At 37.8% G+C, this 13221-nt stretch overlaps 1 protein-coding gene across 1 annotated transcript in view; it reads left to right on the top strand.

Annotated features, from left to right (window-relative positions):
- The window catches only part of gpc4 (glypican 4), a 70512-nt gene extending 58132 nt beyond the window's left edge, over window positions 1-12380 (top strand). Inside the window, exons 4-9 of the mRNA XM_028815764.2 lie at window positions 1576-1741; window positions 7149-7279; window positions 7563-7709; window positions 9265-9388; window positions 9750-9925; window positions 10380-12380. Of these exons, the coding sequence (XP_028671597.2) occupies window positions 1576-1741; window positions 7149-7279; window positions 7563-7709; window positions 9265-9388; window positions 9750-9781 (600 nt within the window). The 3' untranslated portion in view covers window positions 9782-9925; window positions 10380-12380. The remainder of the gene's footprint in view (window positions 1-1575; window positions 1742-7148; window positions 7280-7562; window positions 7710-9264; window positions 9389-9749; window positions 9926-10379) is intronic.
- The last annotated feature ends 841 nt before the right edge of the window (window positions 12381-13221 follow it).

Genomic DNA, 13221 nt, shown 5'->3' with positions numbered 1-13221 from the left:
CTTTTTTCACGTTGTCATTATGGGGTGTTGTGTGTAGAATTCTGAGGAAAAAATGAATTTAATCCATTTTGGAATAAGGCTGTAACATAACAAAATGTGGAAAAAGTGATGCGCTGTGAATACTTTCCGGATGCACTGTATATATCCTCAGTGCTTTTTAAGTGCGACACTAAGTGAAGTGTGTGGGGTGCAGGCCAGTTATCTATATCTATATATATATATATATATATATATATATATATAAAAGCCAAATACCACTGACTCTCTCATCACGAAATCTCCCGAACCATGAGGACTTGGGACTTGAAATTTGGAATGTAGGTTACTCTTGGCCCATAGGTGCTCTCTAAGAAATGGTTTTAAAAATTTTGTGGTTCAAGCATGAAATTTCTTATAGTTTTTTAGACCTGTTTGTATGTCTGTCCACTTTTGATGAGAGAACTACTTAACGGATTTAGATCGGGTTTTTTTCTACAATTTGCTTGAACATTCCGTTGATTTTGCGACTGTCTCATCATGCTAAGTATCCTAGTTCGCTTGCGGTACCGATTTTATTAGTGCAAATCTGAGAGAGACTCATCAGGTTTCGGGGTGGGGGGGTAAATCTTTAGTCTGATTAATTTGTTACATTTTTTCTAAAAGGTACTTGATTAGATTGAGTTGTTGTGATTAGGGATGCCCACTGCATTAAAATGAAATTGCTGTTGTGTTCCTAGAACATTTCTCTTTACACAACTTTTGCTGTCTTGTGGGTATTATCAAGCTGAAAAAAAATTCCCAGACCATTATTCTGGTCAAATCTAATTGAAGCGATTGATGGATTCAGCAGCTTGATTCAATCACAACCAAGATTAATTAGACCAGGTGATTTTTTTTCCACTTCTCCCGTTTTTTTTAATAACAGAAATAGAACTCAGCTGGGCCAGTAACTTCCATCACCCCATCCACAACTGTACACACTAATTTAGACTTTTGATGAGACTCTTTCAGAAAGAGTTTGTATTACAAGTTATAATACTTCTGGCACTGTACGAAAGTTGCATCATCCTCCATCAAATCCTTTCATCAGAAGTCAATTTCCAGAAACAGCACCACTGTTAGCAGATGCTCTTGGGCCTAATCATCAGAGCAGGGTAATGCCAGCCTATCTGACTTCAGTATCATGCTGCCACTTCCCATTCTACAAGTGCATTTGAATTGCATGCACTCAAACATAATTTATTGGTACTGCTTTTAATAATATTTTCTGTAAAATCGATTCCTTCACAAATGTAGCAGTCAGAAGAATTGCAAGATATACCCAATAATATGGCTGCTATGTGATCTGGATAAAGTGGTGTTTTTGCTTTGTTACATTTGAGACCTTCGATCCTCCTTTCTCTTCCTTTGCTAACGTTTGACAGTAATTTTTGTCTCCTCCTTCTCCTCTATCTTGTCCTAGCTATCACTAGCTTTAAAATATAAGTATAAAAGAGCTGATCCACTGATTGACTGAGGTCTGGGTTTTTGTATTGGTTACATGAATATCCCCAAGCAGTTGTCTCATTGTTACTGTACTGTTTGTTACTCACACAGGTAAATGCATCTCCTGGCTGTGTGCAAGCAGCTATGAAGATGATGTACTGCCCATACTGTAGCTGGCAGATGGCACTTAAGCCCTGCCACAACTACTGCCTGAATGTGATGAAAGGCTGCCTCGCCAACCAAGCAGACCTAGACACGGAGTGGAATAATTTTATGGGTAAGTTGTATCCTTTGATATTTATATATTGAGCAAAATATGCTTCCCTACTCTGTCTATTCAAGACTTTTCAGTTGATCCAGCATCGGGTGCTCTGGCCCAGTGTAATGAGATTAGAAAATGAAAGACAAAGTGTTTCCTGTTATCTCAGTAAATTAAAGGTAAGTATCTTTGATTGAGCATCTGAGATTACAATCTCCACACACAGTAATGTGTGACACTCTGTGAAGTAGGAGAAAAGCATGATGTCATCCACTGAGTGTTGTTTTCTCATATATATATATATATATATATATATATATATATATATATTAAAGGCAAAGTTGTTATTTAACAAGGGTTTCTTTTTTAGAGACCATCAAGCCAACTTGGTGTTGGCTTATTTTAATGACAACTGGCGATATCTTACTTGTTTAAACCTCTATTGATAGTCACACAGCCTCTTAAAGTTTCCCCCAGGGCAGCAAATGAAATCTGTTATTTGCTCAGATATTAAAAGAATCAACATCATTGATATTTGTACTCCAGTCCTCATCTCAGAGTTCAGAAGTAAAATTCCATGAGCAAGGCACTCAGGGGGGGCTTTCCTGAAGAATATTATGCTCAAGGCTTATCCAAGTTCTCTCTTGTCGCCATTAATCCCTCAAGGCTGAGTTGAATGCTCCATGGGGAGCATGAAAACCAGGAGGTTCTGAAGGGCACCTCAAAAGGGGTGATGCTTTACAAATAGCTCATTTCCATTTTGGAGACACTGCAGTCATGTTTCTTTGTCAAGTTTATCCATGGAATGGAACTGGCCTGCCAGTCCACTGGACCTCTTCTACTCACAGACGCCAGGGATTAATCTGTCTAGGTGATTCTAATTCCTCTGGCAGATCCTTGCCTATGTTTCTTTTTTTTCTTCTTTCTCTAGTGCAGTTTAGTATTTGTGGACTGATTTGCTTTGCAGTAGTGAAGTGCTTTGCTTCTATTGACAATTGTTTGTCTGTTGGGCCCTTTAAAGACATGCTAGAAGTTTGGTGAATGTTGTCAGGCATGAGGTACGGAGGGGGTGCATTAAAATCTGCCTGCAAGGATAGGTCACTGGATTTAAATTCCTCTTAAAGAACAGACAACCGCCACCCCCCTCCTCCCCACTAAACTTCTGCTCATTCAGTCATCTTTGCCTCCCGACCCCTTCAGAAAAAAAAAAAAAATCCTGCTAGCCATCTCTGTTGGAGGCCTGCATTTATTCTGAAGACCCAGCTTGCATTCCTGAGCCATTGCAAGACAAAAGCTTGGCAGCCTAAGCAACCCTTCCCAGCCCCCTCCCTAACAAGTCCACTGTACTGGCATGAGGGTGAACCATGAAGAGGCTGCTTATCCCCCTAGGCTCCATATATTCAGGAATGAAAGTATAGCTTGCCTTATTGCAAGCAGGGTAGGATGGATATAGAAGTGATCTGATCATTAACGAAAATAAAATTTGGAAATAATAAGTTGAGGTATATGGGAAAAATGACTCCATCTTCCACACTGTTGAATGGATTCTTCCTAGTTGTAGTAGTTGAACTTGCAAATAAGGAAACCTTTAAACATGTAAATTTTATTAACTTTAAACAAAAAGTATACACTGAATGAGCACAATACATCATGGTTTCTAATATTTTTGTAGGTAGTTTGATCACAAACAGAAAACAATTTAACAGAATACACAAAAAGCATGTTTTATTTAAAATGTAATCTTGGCACATGAAGCCTTATGAACAAAATTACAGCAATTTTGTTCACTTTCACTTAGTGATTGCCTGTGTTATTGAGATACCACAAAGAGAAGGTACCTAACTAAGAGTTAGCAAACACCTGATGCTGCCCAAGTAGCCATGCCAGCACCTGTGGGAAGTTGTTGGCACATAGATGAAGGATTAACAAAGGCTAGCTCAAAAGGTTTCAAAAGTTTATGCTGCCTTTTTACAAACTTCTACCCTCATTTATATATTTAAAAAATGTAGGGACACTGTTGAAAGTCGAACTGTTTGAAAATGGATAGCTATTACTGCATAAATAGGCCATTGACATCTTGCAGAACTTGGGACTTATTTTGAATTTAGAATGAGCTGACTTATGTGATGTGTGGATATGTATTCCTTGTGTTCACATATGTAGTTTAGATGTTTGTACACAGCAATGGACTGGAACTGCTTGGGGTTTCTTCATTCTTTTAGTACCAAGATGTGATCTGGTTCCTCAAAAATCTGAACTGGAACAGAAGTGTTGAGAAAATGGTTAACGAAAAAACAGGCAGCACTTTTTCCTTTAAGTATATCAAGACTTTTATCATTTCATTCTACCCCATGCAACACTTCATTAGTAGCATCTACTCGTTTTAAAGGCAGTTGTGGTTTTGGGTTGCTTGCCGTTTTTTTTATTTATATAAACAATTAGTACTCCCATTCTGCCTCCTAAATGATGCTTTTTGACTGTAGTTCATTCTTCTAATTGCATGGTTGGGTACACAGATTCCCTTGTACTTCCCTGCTACTGGAAAAAGTGATATTTATTAATTTTATCATATCTATATACCTACATCTGTATATCTATACGACACATGCTGTATTATATAAATGCAAATTTATTTTTTTAGTAGAATGCCATCTTGAAATTACAAAGAACGTTGTTGGATTTAGTGCTACAAATTTCTACTATCTTGATACTGCTGCAAAAGAAAATATTCCTTTTAGTGCCAGGAGAGTTACGTACACTTTATTGTGAGTTACAATCTTAAAATAAGTAACTTGACTTGGTTTGGGCAGATGTTTTTAAATTTGAGGAAAGTATTCGATTGCTGTATGCATATGCACAAGAAAAGTGTAAAATTCACAATATTTTTAACAGATAGGAAGCAAAATACCGTTCAAGACATCTACAGTGGAACCTCGGTTCACGAACGTCTCAGTATACGTACAAATCGGTTTAGGACCAAAAAGTTCGCCAAACTTTTGCCTCGGTTCATGACCTCACAATCGGTATACGAACAAGCCAGTTTTCCTTTCGGTTTGTACATGTTCAGTCTCTCCCTGTGCATTTCCTGTGCAGCGAGCAAGAGGGAGAGCGAGAGAGCGCGCGACACACACACACAAGGGCAGCGCGAGAGAGAGGCAGACGCACACACACGGGCAGCGCGAGAGAGAGACGGACGCACACACACGGGCAGCGCGAGAGAGAGACGGACGCGCACACACGGGCAGCGCGAGAGAGAGACGGACGCATACACATGGGCAGCGCGAGAGAGAGACGGACGCACACACACGGGCAGCGTGAGAGAGAGCTGGATGCATAAGGTAGGAAGGCAGTTAAAGAATGCACTGGGCTTGATTTTGTTTTCACTTCTGTTTACAGCGATCGGTTCGTAGCGTGCACTGTTGCAATGTTACTTTTCTTGGTGGTTTATTAAATTATAGATTTTTTCAAATGTTCATTTTTTTTCCCCTGTGCTTAAAACTCATTTAAAAAAAAAAAAAGTGTTTTTAGGCAGTGGTTGGTAGCGCTATAGCATGAACTATTGCAGTGTTAGTTTTCTCTGTTGTTCAAGGTTTTCTCAGTGTTATTCAATGTTTTTACATTTAGTTTACTATTACGCTGTGCATTCTATGGTTTGATTAACTATATTTGTGCTTAAAAATTTAAAAAATATATATATATTTACATACAGTTCGTATGGTCTGGAACGGATTAATTGTATTTACATACAATCCTATGGGGAAATTGCTTTGGTTCACGACGAATTATGGTCGTGAAGCAAGGTTCCATTGTACACGTTTATGACATGACAAACATACATTACGCTTAATTATGTTTATATTACAGTCAATCTGAAATTGTAATCAGCTCAGTACATATAGTAAATGAAAGGATGCCATCTAACTATCAGTGCCTATGTAAGTCTTTTTAGGAGAATTACATCATATGCTCTCATCATGTGAAGTTCCTTAACCGGTTTCTTCTCAGCCCAACCATCTTTTCTCCCCATTTTTGGCTTTCAGGAACATTTTGTTTGATTAAAGTGTGGTTTGTGGTTTCATTCTATTAATGATTTTTGAGGTTTTATTTATTTATTTTTTTGTTAATTAATAATATGAAGTTAGTCTGAGACAGCATGCCAAAATCTTGGTAGCCATAGAATAGCAGTCCCTATGCAAAAGAAGCCTCTTTCACCTTCTTCATTTATGCTTGAGTGGCTGAAAGGATTCAGTGTTACATTCCAAGCTTGATGATGTGTCAAGATGTATGCTGAAGTGCACATTCCACGTTAGCTCTGTCCCTGACTGTTAAAAAGTTGTGATACCCTTCCAAAAAAATTTTGTTTCAAACTTAGCCTTGCCCCACCCTTGCTCTTTGCATACAGACATAAATCTGAGAGATAAAATATTTGCATACAGCATAAAATCTGAATAGCTGAATACTAGTAAAAGTAATCTGAAGCAATGTAGTAATACTGGCTTTCACTGTGTATGTGACATTTGCTTCACAGAATAGATCTGGAGTGAGATCAAGGCAGTATAACAGCAATGAGAGTGTAACAAATGGAATGCTATTTATTTTATTTTTTTTAAATCGGTTTGTTTGTTTAGTGTCATTTGTCACAGTTTTCAGGTTGACACCGACTACCAATTGTTTCTCTCAAATACTCTTTTAATAGGTAGTATACACACTTTAGAGAAGCTAGGTAAAGTTTTTAGGTGTTTTTTTTTTTTTTAAAAAACCTCTAAATGAACCTTCAAGATAATTTGAACAAATGCTTCATTGTCTTTCAAATGTTAGTTTTGTTTTAAAAAAACAAGGTACTTTATAATGAGATTGAAAATTGGCCAGAATAAGCAGTTCAGGTCTGGTCTTCTATTTATTTTGCTTATTTTGCTCTGGTGTAATAATATTGCTGATAACGAAGAGTCTTGTAGTACATAAAAATGGCACATGAGGATGTCGTGAAAATGAAACCCTTCTGCTCACTTTGCAATTATAGTTTTTTTTTTTTTTTGGTCATGATTGCTAGATTGATGTTGTGGTCTTTAAACCTTCGCAGTAGTTCTATTTGCAGATTAAATGGGCTGCAATGCCCTCTTGTGGCCTTTTCAAACAAGAAATGGTGTGGAGATGCATATACATGGAGTTAGTATTCAGCTAGCAGAAAAGGATTTCGGTTTATCACCGAATTCAAAACATTTTTTGTGTAGTGCTTAAAACACATTAATGACTGTTTAGAGTGAAGTTTTGGAGAAAGACAGATACTTGCAGTGTTGGATACTGACAATTTTTTGTCTGCAAGATGAGGTTGGGAGCAACACATCAATCACTTTATTACACACTTGTGCAACAAATCTTATCATATGAGTCCTCTCACTCAGCTCTCTTTTTTCTTGCTTCTCAGATGCAATGTTAAACCTAGCAGAGCGACTAGAGGGACCATTCAATATTGAATCGGTGATGGACCCCATCGATGTCAAAATCTCTGATGCCATAATGAATATGCAAGAGAACAGTATGCAAGTCTCACAAAAGGTAGGTGTCCCCATCTTTGGAGTGCATACACAGAACTGAGAACTGATCATGTACTGAAGTACTTGTTTGACTGTAACTGTCTTGTTGGTATTTATCTGTAGGAAGGCATGACACAAGCATATTCACCTGTAATCAAAACAAAGTTTAAATTACACCACTTGGCAGACAGTGAGCACCTTTGCGTGTCATTGAAGCTTCTGGATTATTTGCCATTATTTATTTATTTTCTTCAGCACCTGTCTGCTTGGGACGTGTTCTTATCAGCTTTATTTATATCTTGCAGGTGTTCCAGGGTTGTGGCCAGCCCAAACTAGGGGTAGCATCACGCGCTGCCAGGTCTGTCCCAGATAATGGATTCAACACTCGATTCCGTCCCTACACTCCAGATGAGCGTCCCACCACAGCAGCAGGCACTAGCCTTGACAGACTGGTAAGAAAAAGTTTGCGGTTGCTTTTTTTTTGTTGTTTGTTTCATGGTAGGGGTTTCTAAATCATTTAATGACTGGTTCAGCAAGTGTTGATGTGATTACATTTCCTTTGTATAACTGAGGTGTATTATTAGACAAGAACTTAATTAATCTAGAAGAAAACTGCACGGATACATCAGACAAAAGCTACAAATATACATATTGGAAGAATATCAGTACTCTAAGTATGTTAAACAAGGTACAAATACACATATAACAAAATAGTTAGTAAGCAAATTAAAGTGTAAAGTGATTAGAATAGCACACAGTTATGAGTTACAATTTCACCATATGGGGTGTCAATCATTGGCACAGTATATTGTACATAGCATCATTGTCTGCAAAGACATCTGCTAGACCAGTGCAGTACCATTCTTGGCCAAGTGGTGACTCATTATAGAGCCTGATGGCTAAGGGTAGATGCGGCCTCACGTGACACCTCCATGGAGCAATGACATTGTCTAAGTCTACTAAATGTGTTCCACTGTTTAGTCAAAACCTCTTACAGAGGTTGAGAGTCATTGTCCTGACTAGTAAGCAGCTTTTGGAGTCACCTCTGTTGAACCACCAAGTCCAGCCTGACTTGCAAATTAAACTAGCCTTTTTAATCAGTTAATTAGTCTGCTAGCATCACCATCACTGATGCCATGTTCCAGCACACTGCTGCACAGAAAAATGCACTGGCCACTACAAACTGGTAGAAAACGTGTAAGAATGACCCATATACCCCAAACAACCTCAACCTGCTCAGGAAATAGAGGCACCCTCAGACTCTTCTTGTATCTGGGCTCTGTGTTGGTTTTCTACTCACACCTGGTCTTCAGATGCACTCAGAGGTTTGTGTATGACCTCACCACCTCTGCAGCTTCACCATCAATGAGAATCAGGGGTAGAGTGGCCTTGACCTTCCTGAGGTCTAAAATTGTCTCCTATCTCTTAATGATATTGAGCTGAAAACTTTGTTTGCACCATTCAACAAAGTTTTTCACTAGTGTCCTGCATTCATTCTTCTACCCACCACTGATATACCCAGTTACGGCAGTGTCCTCAAAAAATTTCTGCAGATGACATGATTCGGTATCAAGTCTGTACAGAAAGAGAGCCAGTACAGTTAACTGTGGAACCCATGAACTTCTTATGACCATGTTGGATACACAGTTCTTAAACCACAAAATCTGTGGTCTACTAGCTAACTAGTCCATTATAAATGTCATTTGTAATTGTCAGATGATTTAACAGATATTACAGCATTTTGTCTACTTAAAGTGAAGTAAAATTAGCGAAGTTGTGTGCACCTCTACTGCAGTCTGCCAACTTCATGTTAAATTGTTAAAGGTTATGGAAAATGCATATTTATTGTGCTTTTCAGCTTGCTAAATAGAGTACAAAACATGGAAAATAATATTAATGTAAAAAACAAAAGATGTTTTAGGATAAACATAAGGCACAATCTGACTAGTATCGAGTTACCTGGCGGTTCTTTCTGTTTTAACTATACTGTACATTTTGATGTTCTAGGTCACAGAAGTAAAGAAAAAACTGATGTTTGCCAAAAAGTTTTGGTCTGCCCTTCCAGAAAATGTGTGTACAGGAGAGCGGATAGCATCTGGAGATGAGTGCTGGAATGGACAGCAAAGAGCAGGTAAGATAGCCACGGATATAATCCGAGTACAAAGCCTTCCAAGTTAATAGGCAAATGTATAAAACAGTGTTTTGTAATCAAGAGTCGAAGATTAACCTAATGTATTAGATAAAAAGTACAAATTCTTTAGCCTGAATGTGACATCCTGACTGATAAACAGAAAATATCCTAGAAGTGACTTTTTTTTTCTCTACTAGTAATACAGATTCAGTCATGATTTTGTGTAAGTGTGTATGGGGAGGTGTACTCGAAGGTAGATGTAATATGCTTGGTCTGTTAGCTGTTTCTAATCGTCAACTGCCATTTTAAGATGATTAGTGAACTTGTACAGTAAGTGATGACAGTGCTCGTTTACTTCCAGGTATGAGTCAGAGGTTATGGGAAATGGATTAGCCAACCCAGGCTGCCAATCCAGACGTGGAGTTGATATCACCAAACCAGATGTAGTAATTCGACGACAAATAATGACTCTGCGTATAATGACAAACAAGTTGAAGAGTGCCCACAACGGGAATGATGTTACCTTCTTTGATATGAGTGAGTATATGCACTATCCCTTACTCTGTCCCTTACAAGCATAGATGCTACAGTATGTCCAGAAACAGTATCATTTTCAAAAAACCTGCAAAACCAGTGGGACTTAATGGTTTATTTTGAGTAGAATATTGTAGGGCCAAGCTACCTTCTTGCATGGTTTCCATTTGGTTTGGTGGAATAATATGCTAAACCGACATTACTTTATCAAGTCCAGGGCAGTAATGGAACTTGTGCTTTTGCTTCTGTGTTTTTATTTTTCTGCTTTGGAAGTGCAACGTTCACACCAGTTTGGGGAAAAAAGCTTCCATAATATAAATAAATTTTCCTCACATAGTTTGTACAACCCTCACTCACATCTTCTTCATATTGACTACCTAGCTTACTGTTATTTAAAAGGTGGTAGATTTGCTTTGAAAATGTCCTTTCAAACTTGTTGTGGTTACTCTTTCTGCAGGCGAAGACGGCAGTGGAGGAGAGAGTGGCAGTGGCTGTGAAAGACAGGTGTGCACAAGTGACTTTGATTTCCAGTCTCCCATCACCAAGCGACCTCGACTGATTGTACAGCAGTCTGATGTCTCTTCAGGAAGTGTGCAGGTGTCAATCTACAGTTGCTTTTTGTTGCTGGTTGGTGCAGCAGTTGCCCTGCTGGGCCCACAGAGATAATCTCCAGGACAAGGGAGTGTGCAAATGGCTGCTTATAGGAACAATGTCTGCACCTGGCTTTTGCTGCCTGGGACCTGACTCTCTTCTTTCAAAGATTTCAACTAGCTGACATCCACAAGCGGCCCTGGACTTCAATTAAACCATCTTCTATTTTTATTATTATTTTTAATTTAAACTTTTAATGTTCATTTCCCTTTGCATCATACTAGTATTTGGAAATGTCAGTGGTAACAAAAAAGTGTCTGCACCTTAAGGGTGAGAAAGTTTCAGAGGTACGGATATTGAAACTCATGAACCTCACAAGATGATAGGCTGTTCAGTTTTAATTCTACACCCATTTAGATTTTATTTTACTAAATTCACAAGATCCTATTGATTCTTTTTTAATGCTTACTTTTAGAGTGGATTCTTTTCATATTTTTATAATTAAATTTCTGCTAAGAAGAATTTTAAAAATATGAAAAAGCAATTTTTTGGAGTTCAAGGATCATTTAAATTTTAACTATAGAATTGACCCAGATTAAGGCATACAATCTTGGGCCTATAGTTAAATGGAACCATCAGGATTTTAAAAGGAAGACTCGCCAAAACCCGACAGGTGTGTGTTCCTGGTCGGATCAGGGCTTTCTGTGCTCCATGTGTTTGTTTTTTTATTTTTATTTTTTTTGTGGTAAAAGGAATGGTGCAGGTCACAGGTGCACTTTGAGGATAATAAATGATGCTGGGGTGGCAGGGTAAGGGGGTCTTAAAATTTTTAAAAAGTGTTCTGACATCCTGAATCTACATATGAAGGTTAATGCAGTAGGCAAAGGTGATTAGTAAAAGTTTGTGAAGAAGCACAAATCTTTACAGGACTTCTGTGATCACCTGGATGTGTAGAAAGTTTGTACGGGAAGAATATGAATGGCTACCGCTGTAAAGTTGTTAAGTATAGACAATGCCAGCAGAATATACAAATTAATTCATGGTGCTTGTAGCGGAAGCAAGCTGATCAATGCCTTAAAAGCATTTTGAGAGAAATGCTGAACTCCAGAATAACTCCCTTTCTTTGGGGATTTTTATAATTTTTTTTTAATTTAAGAAGAAAAGGTACATTAAGATGTTAACTTTGGTTAACAGTAGCTTGTCAAATATACCTGTATAACACTAGGATTATCTTCCTTTTGATTCATTTTGTATCACTGAGAGCATTGAAGCTTTTAGAGAACTAATCCCACATTTCCCTTTCCTCTGAAATTTTTAACTCTTGACTGTGAAGAATGCTCAACAGTGGCCTAAATGTCTTGCTCATCCTTTGTCTTCAGTTTTTATATAATGTGACACATGTCTTCAGGCATGTGGCATGATTAGTACTTGCAGGTTTCAAACTGGCAGTGAATAATTCAGAGGAGTTGGTAAAACCAAATTCCTCTGGAACTATTATTGGTCTTGGATTTATTTCTTTAAGACACTGAATCTCCATCCACTAGCATTTACCTACACAGCACAAGCAGGAAAATGGACAGACAACTTGTGTGAAGAATGCTGGAAGCAACATTTTAAAAGAAAAGAAATGTAAATAAGGACATTTTTCCTTAAAATGAAACCAATAAGTGATAGGGTTCTCAGAGAGAACATTAACAGAATCTGATAACCATACCTGAGGAAGACCAATAGATATTAAAGACAGTGTGTATGTCTTGCCAAATAAAGACTGCAAATATTTAACTTTTTAATTATTTCATCTGATTGGAAATAGGAGAAAATAGCTGTAATTAATAATAAAAAGCCAATAAAGAGAAGCTTACTCACACTCTTGGTCCAGAGTATGGTTGTGTAAATCTCAAATGAATTTCCTATGCTTAATTTGTGATCATTTTGCAGCAGTGTCCCAGTTCTGGGCTGTTATTTGTTTCTGTCTTTGGTGAGGAAAAGAATGACATGCATTATTTTGTACCATAATGTTTATTTATAATTTTATGAAACAACTGATTAGCTTGTGAAACCTCACCCAAACCAAAACTGGAACTTCTATATAACATACTAAAATTATGAACACGCCTGGGCTAAAGTCTTTTTACAAAGTCCATGTGAAATATATTTTTAAAAAGCAACACATGTACTTGGCCTTTTCTGATTTCCATCACCCATGTTGTGAACAGATGTACAGCTTTGGCATAAGCTACTAAAAGGCAGCTTTTTCATAGATCACATGCTACTAAAGGGAACAACATGAATGCCTTTCACAGACTGGATTTAAAGTTTGAATGATTCTGTGTGTTTACTCTGGAGACTCTGCAACTAGCTACCAGTAGAAGTGCCATCTCCAAACTGGACTCATGTTAAGATGTTCTGTGATAGTTGGCACCAGGATTACTTCTAGCCTTGAATTTGAAGCTATCTGTACTGCTTCTGGTTTACAGTGACCCTGTACGGAATATGGATGAATAAATTAGATGCGGAAGAATCCAGAACAGAAATATGAAGACATATCAGTACCCCAACTGCTAAACCTGAGGATTTGTAGTGTCCTCTCTTTACCCTTTATTCGTCTGTTTACTGACACCTTTTGACTTTCAACACTACATTAAAAGATTGTTAGTAACCGATCAATGAGTAAAACAAAAACAGGAGGACAGCAGCATTATGGAGCT

This window comes from Erpetoichthys calabaricus, chromosome 12 (assembly GCF_900747795.2).
Source record: "Erpetoichthys calabaricus chromosome 12, fErpCal1.3, whole genome shotgun sequence".
NCBI lineage: Eukaryota > Metazoa > Chordata > Cladistia > Polypteriformes > Polypteridae > Erpetoichthys > Erpetoichthys calabaricus.
This window is presented reverse-complemented; position numbering and strand designations above follow the sequence as displayed.